Below are 18,359 nucleotides of genomic sequence, written 5' to 3' on the forward strand. Positions count from 1 at the left end.
TAACATTGATTTAGGTAAGCAGATCATTCTTCTTTACATGATGCTATACATCTATTAGTTTCTAAGTACGATGACTGGATCGTTTCCACTCATAAATGCTTCAATGGATAAGATGTGCAGAAAACAATAGTCCTCAAATAGCAACATTGCTAGGCAATTTATGATTTCGGTCATAAATTTGTATTTCTGTTATGCATTCTATGAGTTGGCGGTGCTTCATATCATAAGATATCAAATTCAATAAGTAAACTGTATAATCACTAAATGTCAGGTAGAAATTTTCAATCTAGAGTGGTATGTCTAAAAAAGAAAATATAGGCAAGGATAGACCATTGCAACATGCTATAATAACAAAACCGGAAGCTAATGAAATTTCAGATTCATCTACGGGTAACTGCAATAGATTTGGAAGCAGCAGCATAATTTCCAACTCATCTAATCCTATCAAATATATGAATACAAATGACATATTCGATAGTGCTAAAGGCAGAAATGGTCAGCTTAGCGGATCGGTAACATCAACTAAGAAATCAATAGATACTTTCAAAACACCAGTGCGTAATGGCAGTGCCGAAATAATAGTTGACAATGAAAGGTATAGTCCACTGGGACTAAAGAAAGCATCCAATCAAAGAACGCCTGATCTGGAGAAAATAGCCAACTTCTTTAAGAATAAAAGAACACCAAGAAGGAACAAAATACTAGAAACTTCTGAATACTCTGATTCTGATGATACACCTATAAGTCAAAGAATGGTCATGCATGAAGATTTATCTCCCTCAAAAGCTAGCACAGCAAAGAAAAACTTATTAAATGATGTAACAGCCATTGAAGACACTACAGAAACTGTTATTGATGATTCTAGATTGAGTACTGGTTTGAAAGAGATCGTTTTGCCAATTGGTGAGCCGTTTCTGAATAACTCCTCTCCATTTAGAGACGGGACCGCTAATCCATATCATGCATCCCAACTGGGTGCTGAAGAAGTTAGCCACATTGGTAGCCATCGTAGTGATAACAACAACGAAAACTCCAATAATGGAAAAACTACAGCAGTTGATGAACACTCTCAATATAATACTATATCAGATGGCAGATTCATATTTCGGATTAGCGATAAGAATGAAGCAAATAGTGCAGCAGCCACACAGCGGATACAGGGTAGTCAAAATGAGACACAATCAACAGAGTTGCTTGACAATACAACACAACATGATACTAGTTTAATAAAGGAAAATGGCGTTACAAGTAATTCACAGAATTCTTTGGACTCTAAAACCCCAGAAGTTTACAAGACTGGGTATGAGTCAGGTATGTCGTCGCAATCTGTCATAGATGTAACAACACCATTAAATTCCGTACTCTTATCACATGACAACGTTATAGAGGTTCCACGTACAAGCTCTCCTTCGAAATCGAAAGTTCCTCGAACTAAGATCACATCAAGTCAAAATGATCAGCATCTGGATACTCAGTACTCTTCATATAACCAGAAGGTTTATCTGCAAGTCATTAGTGCTGCTAACAAGGATTATGAGCAAACTTATGGGGATACCCAACTAATAGAGGACAAAGAGTCGCATATTATAAGTGATGGAGAACAAACCCAAGAACTGCCAGAGATTGAGGAAGAGGCTGAATTGGATGATTCTATTAGTCAACATCATTCTACAAGAAATTTCTCTCAAGATATATCATCCAAAACTGAGCAGATAAGGGCGACGGCAAATATTTTAGCAACTTCTTCAGAAGATGATGCGAACGATCATGAGTCGCCTTGCAACAAACGAGCTAAGATCTCGGAAAAGGAAGGTCTAGCCAAACCAGATAAGATCAATTCTAACAATCTGTATAAACAAGAATGGATTAAAAAGTTAAAACTTCAGAATGATAATGTACAAAACTTGGGTACTCTAGAACCCAAAGATATAATATTTGAAGATGCAGTATGGTATCAATATGATGCGAACTTAAAGTTTTACCCAGGTCGAATAGAATCAATTGACTACATAAGAAATAAAGCGCAAATTCGGCATAAAACCGGTACAGTTGAAGTAAACATTGGAGATGTCTATTATTTGAATTTATTAATAGGTGATCATGTTGATTGTGGTGGATATACAGGGGAGATTATTGCATTAAAATGTCTATCTGAGAACAGTAAAGACTTTCGATGTGTCAGAGGTTTTGACCATGTGCTTTTGAAAAGACTGTCGGGTAATGGTAAGCTCGGATTGGAAGTATTTGAGATGCCAATATCTGACATATGTATGTCCATAGAGCAATGGATGAAAAGAAGCAAAATACACGTAGTTAGTCATCCACCCTCTCTTGAACCAGGGAATGATCTTTCTACACCTTCACGTAGTGGGAAGCGCTCTAGTCGAACATCACCTCGCAAGAATAACAAAAATGCTATATATATAGAGAGCTCAACACCAGCAAAGCTAAAATCCGAAACAGCGAAAGAAGATCAAAGGAGTTCACCTATTGTGCCGATCAATATATCATTCAATACTTCAATGCCCGAGTGTACGATAAATGATGATTATGACAACTACAACGAGGCTTTGTTTGTATTCAGTAGTTTAGCTGATAATTCTACTGAACTTACAGAACGTATTGAACAACTTGGGGGACTCGTTCTTGAGGAGGGATTCTCGAGCGTTTTTGAATATTGCGCCCAGAATAGATTTGATGATACTATTATAAGAGAGAAATATGGTATAACTGTGAAAAATATACAGCCTGAATTAATACCAAAAGATGATTCACCCATCTTTACGCGTTCATTTGCTTGTGTGGTTTCTCGAAGGCATTTACGAAGCCTTAAGTACCTGGAATGCTTAGCCCTTGGCTGGCCCACCATACACTGGAAATTCATTGAGGATGTAGGGTCTATATCTCATGCATCAATAAATCAACTATGGAATTATCTTTTACCCTCTGGTGAGAGCTTGAGACTGGCGGAAGCTGACCAGAGGCTGGGTGTAATAATATCAAATAACATATTTGAATTTACAAGAAATTATCTAAAAGGATATTCACTAAACCAACAGTGTTCAAATAGATCCAATATTCTCCGTGATTATACCATAATAGTACTAGGTTCATCCCAATTAGATAATTTTTTGAATTTTGCCTTTTCCTGCCTTGGTGCGGCTCATGTCAGTTACATTTTTCCATCATCAATTTCGGATTATTCAGATCTATTAAAAAATACACTGTCAAAAAAACAGCGCCTAGTTGTAATAGAAAATATTTTTAGATTATTGGGTGAGTTAAGAGACTATGAGGGTATAAATGTTACAGATAATATCATTTTGTTCGTGAATTGTAATAGTAATGAAAAAGACGATAAACTTGTAGATATGCTAAGAAGAAATCAGAAAAGAGAAGCCATTCCAGATTACTTATCAATAAATATTGAATCAAAGGAGTGGCTAATTCAAACCATAATCAATGGTAGCAATGGGTTCAGTAGAGTAGTTGGTTAGAGCTCTTAAACTCTGATCTTTTTGTAATTTTTATTGGAGGTTTTCACATTGGCATGTATTCATGAACAAATAATGTGACTTCACTTATAGAAGGAATATTGGTTAAGAAATAAAATAAATTATATAATTTTAGTAGCAAATATGACGAATTAATGATGATTCTAGTATTCAATTACATATGAGCAAACCAAATAATACGAGTTTATTCTTGTCTGCATTTTTTATTATTGTTACAAAGCGTCATGCAAATAATAATCAAATAAAACCGTCAAGTTTTAAAAATATGTTAGTTCATAGCTGTATGCATCTCAGAACTTAACATCGTAATGAATAGGATTGTCCTTCCTACTATCAATCTCTAATCCAGATAGATCAAACTTATAAACTTCCTTTTCAAGAAGTTTACAAAGCTCTGAGTAATCATTTGACATTTTGTCCAAAATATGTGCATTGCAAAAATCTTCTTTTACCAACTTAAAGACGCACTTGCCAATACTGGCAAATTTAGCTGACAATTGATACCTTTCAGCAAAGCCTTGTTTGTGTGTTCTCATTCGAAGTGATGAATCGCTATCAGTTGATTCGGCATGCTGTTGTTGAAGCTGTTGATGTCTCAATACTAAATTAACGGACGATTTTGTGTGGTTTATTGATGTATCATCAAAAGGTTCTCCGTTGTTGATATGTTCCTTTTGACCATCGTCTCGATTCGAATTTATCAGTTGGCTATCGTTGATCTTGGGTGATTTCAAAAAGTGTTGTAGATTAGACATAGGATTAAACTGGAATTCATTCTGAACTTTATCATCAAACATATTGAGAAATGAATTATCATTAAAAGAATACACCAGTACATTTCCAATCATTTTTTCCAGTCTTTCGAGTATATGAGGTAAGTCATCAGTTGCCTTCTTATTATTAAATGACTGTTCAGGGATCACAGCTGTATACTGAGTAAACTCTATTGAATAAAATTCATTAAGAAGTGGAATAAAAACACAATCCGCTAATTTTCTCAGTTCGGTGAAGATACTCAACAGCTTGAAATTAGGAGTCCGTTCAAAGTCCATGATAAATTTAATGACAGTCAAGAAATCATAGTAATAAGCTTGTAGATTGAAAATGGAAAATTTGTTCTTATCGAATTCGAGTTCATCACTCCCTTTCCGTTTGTATTTTACTAGTCTTGTTAGATTCTTAATGGCAAAATTAAGAGCAATAAGAAAATCGGTCATCAAATTATATGATCCATGTGTTAATAGATTATTTTGGTCAGAATATAAAAATTCATAGAAAATTTCCTTCAGACCTGTCTTGCATATTTTGTTGGCAAATGATTTATCAACATCATTAAAAACCTTCATTGACATTAAGTAGTTCCTTAGAGCAATTGCGTCTTTAATTAAAATTTTTGCTTTCTTGCCGCTAAAAGCCATTTGTTCCTCATTTGCCAAGAACGGAGGTGCTGGTATATTTGCTTCTAGCTTCTTGTTATCCAGTCTTGTTAGAAATACATGAAATTTTGAATGATTCCGTATGCTGTATTCATAAAGCACCATATTAATGGCTAAGTATTCAGGAATTGCATGCAGACCTCTATTGTTAAAAGCAAAACTATCATAAAACTGTTTAAAGCTTACAGTATGTTGTTTTTGATACTTACCTCCGCTTTGAAGCTCTAGCAAGGATTTTGAACTCCCCTGATTTAAATTAATTGCTGAAGATTTATCAGCTGAATGTGAAGATGTCATGGGTACGTTTGCGTCAATAAAACTGTTGTCTTGAAATAAGCGCTGTGTTTGCCACTTATATTCATCATCTGGAATTGTTAACTGTTCTACAGTATGCTCATCAAAATAACTTGTACAATCCATATTATAATAAATTGTCAGTAGTTGTGAAAACTTGTATGCCATTAATACGGTCCTAATCTTCGTCTCATATAAAATATACTTGAATGAACTATCAAATGAAGATGTTTGGTTGGAAGAGTAAGTAATATCTGCCAAGATATTTGATTTTATGATAGAGCATATTGCAGCAACCTGTCTCACAACCAATTGCGTGTCTATTGTATCCAAATAATCCGCAAAAAAGGCAAATATAATACTTAGTATTAGTGATTGAATTAACCAAACATGATGCTGTTGATTCTGCATCTTTCTTTTCATTATCAGTGACACTGTTGGATCCTTTTGTATACTAATCTGTTCTTGTTTTTTTGTTTCTAGATAAACATGCAGTACTCTTCTACTAGCCTCATAAAGTTCCATGGTTTTAAAATTGTTATCGTTTTTATATATGGAGCCACAAGTTGCCATGAATAACGGTAAACATACCAAGCTAGCAATTCCCATTGCTTGCTTATTAGATCCTATAGGTATGTCATGTACGTTTGTGCTACCGTCAAAATCTATATTCCAACAATCATCCAGTTCTGATTTAAACTCTTCGTTTTCGTACACGTACTTCCTCAACGAGTCAATATCAAGGTTCAAAATATCTTGATGGATAAATGGATGATGAGAAAGAAAGTTCTCTTGAAATAGGCTAATGCATTCATTAAGCTCATTAGCACTTGGTAACAGAATTTGCTTTGAGAAAAGCATTGTATCTGAGGAGTTTTTGGACAATGTGGAATTTGAGCAGTTCAGGTCGTAGAATTTTAATGCACTGTGACACAGTATCCGCAACTTTGTTGTAAATAGCTTACATCTCTTCATATTTGATCCAGATTCAGGTGGTGAGGATTTAGTTATATTTGCAGCCCCCAAATAATCTAAGCCATAGAAAGTATAGTTATTGTTGGCATCATGAATAGGACCATTGGCAGATAAATTTTCTATTTCACTGAAATTAGTTTGTAACTGACCGCCAAGGTTGTTTGTTGTTTTGGTACCTTCACCATTAACCAATAAATTGAATAGATCACCATTCTGCTTCCCATATATAATGTCTTTTTCTTCCTCTTTCATGAAATCATTGAATATAGATTGCAAATCCTTATTAAAACTCGTAATTTCATTTATTTCGGTGATGTATTGAGGTGTAACAGAATGTGTATCAGGTGTGGCTGATTCCTTTCTCAGAATTTCAGCTGGACTCTTATTATAAATATTACCAAATAATGAATTTTTTCTGCTGGTTAATTTTTGAATATTATCAATATAACTTGGTTTTGTGTTATAATCACCTTGCTTCGGTGAAATATTGTCATCAAATACTTCTGGATTCGAATCAACCTCATTTGGCAAGTAGTCACTGTGTTGGCCATGCAGATGAGATGATATTTTGTTTGGGCTTACACTAGTAGCTACAAAACCTGGTGTGGTTGTCGTATTAATGAGTTTATCAACATTGGAATAATCACCATATCCATTCTCATGAGGTGAATTTTCGGTTGAGCCTGATAGAGTTGCTTCTTTGAGGCTCTCATTATTCCTTTTGTGGTGAGTAAACAATGACTTTGTATGTAGAATATTGTTATTGTTATTTGCTAGTCCCGAAGACTTTCCGTTGGTCTTACTTTTTTGAGAGGTATTTTCCCTACCAAAACTATTAACTGAAAATGGTGAATATCCAGGTGTGCCTGCACCTCCTTGTGTAATTGGAACATGATTATTCAAGTCAGGTAACTCATTTGGCATTGTCACAGAAGAGCTTGGAGAGGATTCACTTCGAGAAATCTCTGGGTTCGATGATGAGGAATATAATAAATTTTTGTGAAATTGGTCCAAGATAGAGTTTTCATTTATTCTTGGAATATTATTGCGAGGTTTGTCATCCACGTCTAGATGAACATCTGAGGATAGAGGATCATTATATTTATTGAACGGAGATTTTAAGAAGTCAAAATCTACTGCTTGTTCATCCACTTTATTATGTACATGTGGTCCGTTATTTGCTTCGTTAAGGGTTTTGTTATTCTCACCTCCTTGATATTGAAAGCTGTTGAAGTCTTCTATGCTGAAATCTACAGAGCCCTCATTCTCTTCATCGAGAGAGAAAAAATCCATTTCATTGAAGGTTAGTGCATTCCCGAAATCGACTGGTAAAAGTTGCGGTGTTGAAAATTCCACATTATCGACCGGGTGGTGAGTATTCAACTCGGGAAACATGCTATTACTATTATGAGCATTAGCGTTAGTGAGACTACTGCTGTTAGAGACATTTGTCAAACGGGAAGACGGTCTCCTTGCGGGCCCGCGCATTTGGGACCTGCCTAGCGGTTTAGCATAATTCTCTGCAGACTGGGCGCTGAATGATGCTCTTCTCATAAGGGTTGGCGTAGCCATTTTTTTGGTTCTCTCCAAAAATTCGTTCTTTTTCTTCCTCTTTCTGGAATTAACATCTGTGCTTCCTGCTTCAAATGCCACCAGTGGGTCTCCATTGGCGATTATTTTGTCATTACTGTGGTTTTCAGTGGGAAGTGAGCCCGGTGACTGTTGCAAAGGGCCGTTCGAGTTCGACATCTGCTTAGAGGACATTCTCTTGCTTCTCTTCTTCCGTAACAGACTCTCCCCACAGTTGCCCCCGTGCACCTTATGTGCGTGTCTCAGCAGCAGGTCCCTTCTTGTGAAGCGCCTGTCGCAAATTCCACAGCAGTAAGGCTTCTCCTTCGTGTGTGAGCGCTCGTGCCTGGTCAGATGCTCCTGCCGGGCAAACGCCCTTGTGCATGTCTGACACACAAAAAGCCGGGGTTTCCCGCTCGGCGTGAAACCCTTGTACTTCAGGTGCTCCGGAATGGAAGGCAGCTCCTTGTTCACCTTTGAGCTCATGTGTGCGTTTAACTCCATAGTCTGCGCCATTTAATATGTGTGCGTCGTCGCTATCATGCAGGTTAGTTTAGTGGTACTTGTGATCTTAAATCTTTTTAATCTTATTATAGCAAATTTCCAAGTCAACGTCAACCAAAAATCCTTGCTTATTTTTCCAATTTCCTCAAAAGTCAAAGCTTTTATTTAGAGTTATGCTTGAAATTGTGCTAGAAATTGTGCTTGAAATTGTGCTTGAAATTGTGCTTGAGATTATGCTCACTGTATTGGAACCGTCTTCGACAAGGGCATGGGGGGGAAAGAAACAGTCCCCTATTTATACTGCCAGCGCACGGCTGGAGTTTTTCCAGCTTTCCCTGGGGATTCGCTCATCCCCCCATCCACCGGTGTGAGCTTCAGCTGAGTCCCACTGGCAACTCCCCAGAGGATCTATCAAAAAATTGATGCGAAAAAGCCGTGAAAAACAGAGAAATGCCCGTACCTGGAACGCTGGGAATTTCGTATTTCCCAAGCGGGCTCGAGCTCTCTGCGCAGGTATCTCTGGTGCTTGGTGGGCTCCGAGTGCTTGTGTAAATGGCACATGCACAGATAGACGTGCAGGTGCTACACTGGCAAAGCTAGTAGAAAGAGAGACGGATAGAACGGAGGGGGGTCGTGGCAGAGCATGCGCGTTGTGCGATTGTTTTAGTGCATTTTCATTTTTGTGCCAATCCGCTGAGTACAGCGTTAGTCATTTCGCGTGGGGAGTGACTCCAGGCTGCAACCGGCTCTTGACTCCTTGTGTTCCCTGTGCTTGGCGGTTATCTTGTGTTGGGCGGGTAGCGCTTGTGTGAAGAAGTTGGCACGAGTGCAAGAGAGCCACTAAGTTCTAGACTGTGAGGGGAGGGGGGCGCTGGTTTTAAGGTTGGTATGAGCGGGCGAAAGGAAAGCGTGGGCGTTGGGCAGCCTGATTGTCCCAGCAACCGTTGTGCTTGTATTGCTGTCTGGTAGCGGTCAGTGGCGTCATTCGCCCCATCGTCCATCGCTCTTCTTTTCTTTTGATAGGTTTAAGTTCCAGCGTTTTGCACGGGTGTTTCCTTGCAGACAGTACTCGGTGGATTCCCTTATGGGCACTGCGTCTGTGCTTGGGCCTTGTACGAGTTGCTCTGAGAAAGTCCGTGAAAGCTTTAATTTGAGCCTTGTATAACGTCAAAAATGCGCAGAGGCCAGCAGAGAAAAAAACCCTGTTCGCTGCTTCATTTTCTGTGCCTTGGAGTGGGCCATCTCTCAAGTTTTGACACTTTCCTTGAAAAGTAGAGAAATTCACTGGCACAGATCTAACTGGAGGGGGGCCCAGTGCATGTGAATGTACCCTTCTTCCCCCCTCCCCATAATTTTAAGGGCTTGTGCTACGCCTTCGTTGCAGCACAGCGAACGCTAGAAGAGAAAAGTACGTGCAGAATCTTCTTCGGAAATCTTTCCATTTGCGGGAAAACGTATCTATACTTTATTGAATGAAAATAGACTTCCCCTAGAGCGGGAAGCAGACGTACTTAGATCTATATATAGTTTGCTGGAAGCCCAGAGCTCCAGTAAGTTCTTAGAGTACGGCGCCGAACCCGAAAGTGAGCTTGATGGCACGCACGTAGTACTCTTCGAAGTTCTGGCGCACACGGTCCTCCTGGCCTACCGGGATCTTGTCCCAGGTGATCTTTAGCTTGGTCTCGTGGTACTCCTGGCTCTCGTGGAACTCAATGGAGAGCTCGCTGAACCACTCCGGAGTCCAGTCGCTCAGACGCCACTGCAGCTTAATGCTGCTGTCGCCTACGGAGACTACGCGGGTCCGGACATTGCCACCAAACAACTCGTATTCGTCCCCTTCGCCAAGGGTCTCGCCGCCAGCGCCGGAACCGGAACCGGAGTGTAGCATGCGCAACTCCGACCTGCTGAACTGCTGCAGACGCATCCTGTCCAGGAATGTGCGCTGCAGCTCAGCCGCAGGGACGTTGAAGCTGGGTTCCAGGTGCATCGAGCTGGTGTTCACCACTCTAGAAGTTGTGCCTGGCTTAGACGCACTCGCACCGCTAGTGGCCTTCTCCACGGGCTTCTGCACTTGCGTTGAAGACTTCGCTGTAGACTGTGCAGATGCCGGTGCCTTTGCCTGAGAAGCGCCCGCGACCGGAACACTGGCCTCCTGGTTGGCTCTGGTGAAGGTGCTGCTCACTTGATCAGCACCCACTTGGATATCGCTGCTGTGTGTCGTGAGTAGGTCCGGACCGAACTGCTGGAACGCAGAACGCAGCTGAGGCACTAGACGCTCGCGGATCAACGGCTTCACCCGCTCATTCAGCTTGCTGGTCTCCTGGAATATCGTCACGACAAACTGGTAGTCCTCGGGATCGCTGTCGAAGGCAACTTCAGGAACGCTCACGGTGCCTTCGAACTTGTCACCGGCAAGCTCACCGTCATAGGCAAGCACGATCTTCAAGTCAAACAGCGAAATCACTTTACCCTTCCGCTGGCTGACTTCACAGTCACCGTCTACAGTCTTCACAGACGTGACGCTCAGCTGGCAGTCCCCTTCTTGAGCAGCAAGACCCACCAGCTTCTCCTGGAAATACTCACGCGCCCAGCCAAGACAGTTCTTGTCGACCCAGTGCCAATTGTTAGGATTGTGTACCACCATTTTACTAGTCAGATGCAATAGTTGTGTTGTGCCTTTGTGGAACTGGACTGACTTGCAATTGCCTGATGTACAATTGACCTGACTACGTTGTCTATATATATGCCTTACCCAAAAGCATCGCGCACTGCTCCCGCAGGCCATCTCGAAAGAATCCATACCCACAGCTCTCGTAGCCAGTTTCTGGGTTCTAGAACATTCGTCCCCTTATTGCTCGTGTTATGTTATTTTACTTGCACGTAACGTGACCCCAAACTTGTCAACTTGTTAGGTCTTCGCTTCGTCTTCTCTTTTCAGTGTCCTAAGCTAATGCAACCCTAATTTTTGCGCACTCTCTCACTAGGGCCGGGCACTAAACTTTCCTGACAACGGCGTAAGCTGGAAACTGGTCCCCCATCCAGTAGGTTTTCACTAACCGAAGCCATAACACATACTATGTTAGGGTTTACTCGCAAAAGGAACAAAGCCTTGGCATATTAGTACCGGGATGGTTTTTGGATTCAGTAGTCTATTGCACTATCAATGAATCGTTAGAGTGTGCTGAGGGAATGTGGATTGCCCGTAATAATTTGAAAGTGCTGAGCAGGGCCAGGATCCCGGTGTGGAGAGCGTACAGATTCGCCAGCACAGCTGCGAGCGAGGCCGATGAGGAAGCCTTGGAGTTCCAGGAGTTGAATCCTTTGCTCTTGAAAAGAGTTAGCGGTGTCTCGAAGGAGCTCGCTGAGCTAGAGAAACAGATAAGTAACGGGTACGACGAAGATGTGCAGAGGAAATACAACTCGCTTATGTCATTACAAGACGTGTATGATCGGTACAAGGAACAGCTCGGGAATTACAGAGAGCTCAAGGAGATGATCGATGTGGACAAGAGTCTTGCTGAGGAGGCTGCTGCTGAACTCCACGAGCTGGTACCGAACCTAAAGAAGACCACACAGGACCTGCTGCATAGGCTCATCCCACCTCATCCTTTCGCGGAGAAGGCGTGCATGTTGGAACTGCGACCCGGTGTGGGTGGAAGTGAGGCCATGATATTTGCAAAAGATTTGCTGAACATGTATATAGGCTACGCGCATAACAAGAAATGGAAGCATCACATAGTTTCAATCAGGGAAAACGAGGCAGGAAGTGGTATTATGGATGCTGTACTGGCAATAGATGAACCTGGTACATATAATATCCTCAAATATGAAGCCGGAGTGCATAGAGTACAGCGTATACCTGCCACTGAAAGTAAAGGAAGAACCCATACCTCAACAGCAGCTGTTGTGGTATTGCCACAATTGGGCGATGAAGGCAAAGACCTCGATGCATTTGAGAGGTCGTTCAAGCCAGAAGAGATAAGAATTGATGTGAAAAGGGCTAGTGGGAAAGGTGGACAACACGTTAATACAACCGAATCAGCTGTTAGGCTGACTCACATTCCTACCGGCATAATGATTCATATGCAAGACGAAAGGTCCCAGCATAGAAACAAGGCGAAAGCCTTTTCCATTTTAAGATCGAAACTAGCTGAACTTGAACAACAGCAAAAAGCAGAAAAGGAAAGACAGGTGAGGAAAGAGCAAGTCACAACCATGGACCGGTCCGACAAAATTAGAACTTACAATTTTTCGCAGAACAGAATAACAGACCATAGATGTGGATTGAATCTTTATGACCTTGAAGGCGTTATATCTGGGGAAAGGCTGGATGATGTGATCAACGCTGTCAGGTCATTTGACGATAATATACAAGCAGAAAGCATTATTGAAACCAATCAATCTTAATCCGGCAGGCTTTCAGCAATTCCTGTTCTCTACATAGGATTATTTCATGTAATTAATTAACTTGTATATATAGAGCGTACAAAAAATATTCCTTTGACTCTTTTTCCTAATTATTGAATTGCCATTAATTCAAATAACTTTTGAAAATGATTGATTTAGGTTTTTATGATTTAGGGCATCGGGCATCGCTTCACACATATGAAAATTGGACTGTTGAGACAATGGGAACATAATAGTTGAGCGAGAACAATGATCGAATGCCTACAAAGCCACAACACGAGGTGAATTAAGTTTATTGACAACCATTCCATTTGGGTTTAACCTGAAAATATATTCCAGAAAGACATTTACTTTTAAATTTGGAGATATTCGCAAATTCACAGCTGAGAGGATCAAATGCAGATGAAGTACCAATAATCCAGCAGAGATATAAATAATGGATGAAATAGATGCTAATAAAGATATACTATATCATTATAGATCATCGGTTAAAGTGGGTGAAATAGAGCGTTATTTGATAGAATATATCTTATATGAAGATGATGAAATACCAGATGATTTGAAGCTTGATTCCTTGTATGTTAGATTGAAGAATTGTAGTCCCCTATCATTTCGTGCAGGTTACTTGGCTGGTCCATTTATTTTGTATGGTGATGTGAGAAGTAATAATTACCATCATTCGCAGCATATCGTTTCATCAGCTGATTATCCGCAATTTGAGGCAAATCTACAAGCGCAACAAGTGAAGGTTATGGAGTTGTCATTACACAACATACAATCAAAATACGTGTGGATATTGGATGTAGTGAGTCAGATATTATTTACTACAAATACTAATGTACCTTTTGAGGTGACAGTTGGTATGGACAGAAAAATGTTGGAGGAAAATAATGAAATAGAGTGTCTCCCGCATTTAGGATCAACATCGAATAATTTGATTGTTTCACGATTAACAACAGATGATCTATGGAAGCTACCAAGGGAGTTAGCTCCAAAAAAAGATATTAAGCATTTAGTAATTCTGACACATGGATTACATTCGAATGTATCTGCAGATTTATCATACTTGATGGAAGAAATATATAAGTCACAGGCGAACTTTCCCAATGAAATATTAATTGTCGATGGTTATTTCGATAATGTTTGTGAAACAGAAAAGGGTGTACGATACTTAGGAACTAGATTGGCGGATTATATTATCGATAATCTATATGATGCAGATGTCAAAAAAATATCATTTGTTGGACACAGTTTAGGTGGTTTAGTACAGACTTTTGCAATTGGTAATTTAGCAGCCAGATACCCATGGTTTTTCGATAAGGTTAAACCGGTAAATTTTATCACAATTGCTTCACCAATGTTAGGCATCGTTACTGATAATCCGGCATATATTAATTTATTACTGTCATTTGGGGTTGTAGGTCGTACGGGAAAGGACTTGAATCTTGATGTTGATTTACCAGATGAGAAACCCTTGCTCTATTCTCTTTCCGGGGAGTTCATCAGAAGCATCTTACGGAAATTTGAAAGGAGAACAATATACGCAAACGCCGTTAACGATGGAATAGTGCCGCTTTATACGTCAGGTTTATTATATCTTGATTATGATGCAATCTTGAAGAAATTAAGAGAAAAGGAAGAGAATAAGAGTTTATCTGGTCCTAATAATATAACAGTCTCAGATAACACGGCTTTTTTCAATAAAAATTTCATATCCCCATTAACTAAGATGTTGAGTTTATGGGCACCGCAAAAATTTCCTGAGTCTGATCCAAAAATTCCTAAAGTATCCTTTTTCCAATCTGCAGCCTCCATATTATTGCCGCCATTACCAGATATCAATTTCATCGTCAACCCTAAACATAGGAATGATATAATTATTCATGACAAGATATACACAGAAGAAGATATCAAGGATGTAGAAAAAGATCCTGATAGTAGTTTTTTTAACAATAAGAATATATTTCTGCAAGCATTGTCTACAGTAACATCGGAAAAAACTAAATACCAAGAGCTAGAGAAGACGATAGCAATAAGGTGGCACAAAGGCCTGTCATGGAGAAAAGTAATAGTCGCCTTGAAACCGGATGCTCATAATAATATCATTGTTCGAAGGAGATTTTCTAATGCCTATGGTTGGCCTGTAATAGATCATTTAATATCTGAGCATTTTAGTGGAGAAAATTTTGAAATGGATAGTCAAAAAGATGTTTCCATTACCACTACCAGAGAGGATCTGAATTGGATTAAGAGGCCTGATGAGGACGGCCTGTTCAAAGAAGGGCCTACAGGGATGATATCGACTGTCGGTGAAATTGTAGAATCCTTTGCAAAGAAAAGGTTTTCAAATCTAGTGGATGCGACAGCTTCCAATGAGGAAAGCCTACGCGAAATTAAAGATGAAGTTACACAAAATCTTGATTTAGACATGGTTGATATCCCGAATGAAACCATATAGAATGCTCATGTTTATAAATCACTTATTTATTTATTCAACGATATTGCCATAAGCTATTCTATATAGTGCGTCTTGTATTTCAGTGTCCTTTAATACTTCAATTTTGTTTTGTGCTCGAAGATCATCATATAATCCTTGCTTAATATATTGCTTTTCGTAGAAGTGGGACTGTGCTGAATCATACTTTAAACGGAGAATATGTAATATCTCAGTTAACATCCTTTCTTTAAAATTGAAGTTATCATAAGGCAGAGAAAGACAATCCTTTAATTTATTAAAATCTAGTTCAAATTGCAAAAGACCGCGCTTATTGAACTTATTAAGCTTTAAAATGGATTCTGTGAAGTACAACACAAGCACATTTAAAATATCGTTCTTTATTTGAATGACAATACTTGGCGGGACCTGCAGGGTGTCAATCTTGATAAATATACGTGTTAAAAGATTGATTGCTGCTATGATCTCGGAGCTGGGAGTAGTTAATTCTTCTTGAGAGTAGTCTGTGGACCATCCAGTAATTTTGAAATAGTTTCGTAATGTATCTTTTAGCAGTTTCTGCAATCTGTGAACAATAGATCTCTGTATATCAATCTGAATGTTTTGCTCGTAATCATTCAGTATATCCTGGAAAACTGAAATATAATTCTTTGCCTCATTCCTATTCACAATATCGGTCAATAATACAAATGGTTCCATACCTTGAAGTTCAATGATTTTATTGGCGACAATGCATAAGTTATTCAATTTTATCAACGTTTGTTGTAATTCTTCATCTTTGGATCTTTTTTCGCCAAGTGTATCAACAGCAAGTGTATGTTCTAAGTACATGCTGAATAAATTCAGGAAGATGTTCGAGCAACATTGTAATTTGAATTTCTGAGCAGGGTCATATTCTAAAGTTAATAGTGGTTCTAAGTACACATACGTCTTTTTTATCAACTCATTGAAATTGTTAGCTGATTGTAATAGCTCCTTTTCTGTATTTCCAGTTATTGAGGAAAATTGCTTCTTCGTTATTTCCTCCTCATAATTTATCCATTTCTCCCATTGGTCATCTGATATCAAACTTGCCAAACCACTACCCTGGTAATGAAACGTCTTCGACAAAATTTTGTCTGTTGCTAAAATTTGTGATATCAGGAAAATTGCAGACTTCAAATCATTTGTCGATAGTGTAGATCTGATTTTTTCCCTTATCGGATTAAGAACATTGTTAATGAACTCTTGATGGATAATTGCTTTTGATAGTCCTACACTGGGGTCATAAAATATTGAAATGCACTGATAAAGATTTTCATGAAGATAATCTTTTAAAAATTTAAAGTAAGTTTCGATGTCTGTCGTAGAGTTGTGAAAATGGTAAGTAAATCTCACTTTAAAGTTGTTCGCAATAGCTTTCATATTTGCTAAAGGTTCGCTGCTATTATTAAACAAGCAGTTATTTAACCTGAATAATTCGCTGGATTTAGATCGCAGATCATTTATCTGATTCGTGGTCAAGCTGTTCTTTTTTTGGTTATCCCAATATGATTTTAGCAGTTTGTCTTGCAATTCGTTCATTTTTGTAGATATAACAGGCCTGACTAATTCATCTTCAAATTTGAATATGAAATACTGTATATAATCATCTAGATGAATTACCTCATCGTTGCAGATCAAAGAAATTTTGTCATGTAGATTAATGATGCTATCAGTAATGGTATTTTCATCATTACTTTCTATTACTTCATTGAGTTCTGGTTCGAGTTTTTGCAGCTCATCTACAGTTTCCTTTTTTTTATTTCTATTCTTTATATCAGTTTCTAGTTCTTTCAGAATTCTCAATTCACCAAACTCCGTTTTCAGTTGCTCAATGGCTTCCAAGTTGTCTGTCGCAGCAAGTATTCTCTCAGCTAACAGATCAATGCTTTCCTGTTCTTCATGGATTTTTCTTGTGACAACCCCATTTCTATATGTTTCCAACTCATTGGCAAGGGTGTTTCGTTTCTGTTCAATCTCATCGATGTGCTTCTCTAAATCAAGAAGGTCGTTAATATCGTTGAGCATTCTTCAACTTGATAATTAGCAAGCAATTGTACCTGACTGATTTCTAATGGAACAAAGAGCAGTACCGAAGAAATATATTTTAGATTCTTTTTCCTTGATTAGTTTTTGTAGTGTAATATTCTGATACCTTAAATTTGTCAATTCAGGTACTTGAAATTCATGCCAACGGTCCGAAACCCTCTGCAAGATTGATGTGTCTATACACGTCAAATATCATATGATATCAGTGGTTCAAAATTACATTCAAGGAACTGGGATGCTTTTAGTAGGAAGATAAGAACACAAGAGTATGTATTAGAAAGCGCAACAGTGCTACACAAGAGTACGCTGATCGAAACGCTGGCAAACGTGCCGGTCTCAGAACAATTTCACAACACTATATGATTTCATTTAATTGGGACTCATAAGCACAACTTCAGGATTTGGGGCATATCATCCTCTAGTATATATGCATGATCAATGCTACTGTAGGTCGCTCACACAATGCATGTTAAGTGAAGCGGATTGAGTATTGTCGGTTCATAGAACTTTATATATTTTGTGACTGCTGGTAATAAGGCCCCATTCACAGCTTGTATATGTGGTGTAGAGATGTTGGTAGTAAATTTCCTAATTAGGTACTTTTTCGGCAATTTTTTTTTTCAAATTTCAAAAACTTTTTTTTTTTTTGGGAGGGGGAACTACAGTCGTTTGTTTGGAAGTAAGTGCCCTATTGCACTGCGCCAGCGTTACAGCACACTTGCGATGACTACTCTAAGAAAGTGCTGTACAAATTGAAACTAGGAGCCCTCAAGCTCTGTTTGGAGAAACCAAGTCACATGACTCCCATGAGTGTATACTCATATTATATTATTATATTACTGTACGGTTCAAGTGCCAACTCTAACTTGCCAAATATTATTTATACGCTGAAGGGAGAGCATATCTGTTTGGTAATATACGCAGCAGTAGATTGGCACTGTCCATTCACACTTGTAGTTTTTACCTATAGAGGTTAATGGCATACTGACACTTCTGCCAAAGTATACAACGAATAGCATCTGTAGCTCTCATATATTGACGCTCTGTCACTTGATGAGTGTATATTCCTCCCCCCCGGGAACCCAGACACGCCCTGCTGGGTTGCAACCAGTGGCAGCTGAAAGATGGTTTACC

General features: G+C 39.0%; 6 protein-coding genes across 6 annotated transcripts; 3 read left to right on the forward strand and 3 right to left on the reverse strand.

Annotated features, from left to right (window-relative positions):
* Positions 1-296: 296 nt before the first annotated feature.
* Positions 297-3,497, forward strand: RAD9 (chromatin-binding protein RAD9; the record flags this gene model as incomplete). Its single annotated transcript, XM_445899.1, has 1 exon — positions 297-3,497. The coding sequence occupies one exon, from the start codon at positions 297-299 to the stop codon at positions 3,495-3,497; it is 3,201 nt and encodes a 1,066-aa protein (XP_445899.1).
* Positions 3,498-3,805: 308 nt separating this feature from the next.
* On the reverse strand, positions 3,806-8,305 carry ADR1 (DNA-binding transcription factor ADR1; the record flags this gene model as incomplete). The annotated part of the gene is made up of 1 exon (XM_445900.2): positions 3,806-8,305. The coding sequence occupies one exon, from the start codon at positions 8,303-8,305 to the stop codon at positions 3,806-3,808; it is 4,500 nt and encodes a 1,499-aa protein (XP_445900.2).
* Positions 8,306-9,851: 1,546 nt separating this feature from the next.
* On the reverse strand, positions 9,852-10,937 carry AHA1 (Aha1p; the record flags this gene model as incomplete). Its single annotated transcript, XM_445901.1, has 1 exon — positions 9,852-10,937. One exon carries the CDS (start codon positions 10,935-10,937, stop codon positions 9,852-9,854), a length of 1,086 nt encoding a protein of 361 aa, XP_445901.1.
* Positions 10,938-11,482: 545 nt separating this feature from the next.
* On the forward strand, positions 11,483-12,700 carry MRF1 (Mrf1p; the record flags this gene model as incomplete). The annotated part of the gene is made up of 1 exon (XM_445902.1): positions 11,483-12,700. The coding sequence occupies one exon, from the start codon at positions 11,483-11,485 to the stop codon at positions 12,698-12,700; it is 1,218 nt and encodes a 405-aa protein (XP_445902.1).
* Positions 12,701-13,136: 436 nt separating this feature from the next.
* ROG1 (putative lipase ROG1) lies at positions 13,137-15,158 on the forward strand (the record flags this gene model as incomplete). Its single annotated transcript, XM_445903.1, has 1 exon — positions 13,137-15,158. One exon carries the CDS (start codon positions 13,137-13,139, stop codon positions 15,156-15,158), a length of 2,022 nt encoding a protein of 673 aa, XP_445903.1.
* Positions 15,159-15,188: 30 nt separating this feature from the next.
* Positions 15,189-17,204, reverse strand: TIP20 (Tip20p; the record flags this gene model as incomplete). The annotated part of the gene is made up of 1 exon (XM_445904.1): positions 15,189-17,204. The coding sequence occupies one exon, from the start codon at positions 17,202-17,204 to the stop codon at positions 15,189-15,191; it is 2,016 nt and encodes a 671-aa protein (XP_445904.1).
* Between the last annotated feature and the right edge of the window lie 1,155 nt (positions 17,205-18,359).

Source organism: Nakaseomyces glabratus, chromosome E (genome assembly GCF_010111755.1).
Source record: "Nakaseomyces glabratus chromosome E, complete sequence".
Taxonomy (NCBI): Eukaryota; Fungi; Ascomycota; class Saccharomycetes; order Saccharomycetales; family Saccharomycetaceae; genus Nakaseomyces; species Nakaseomyces glabratus.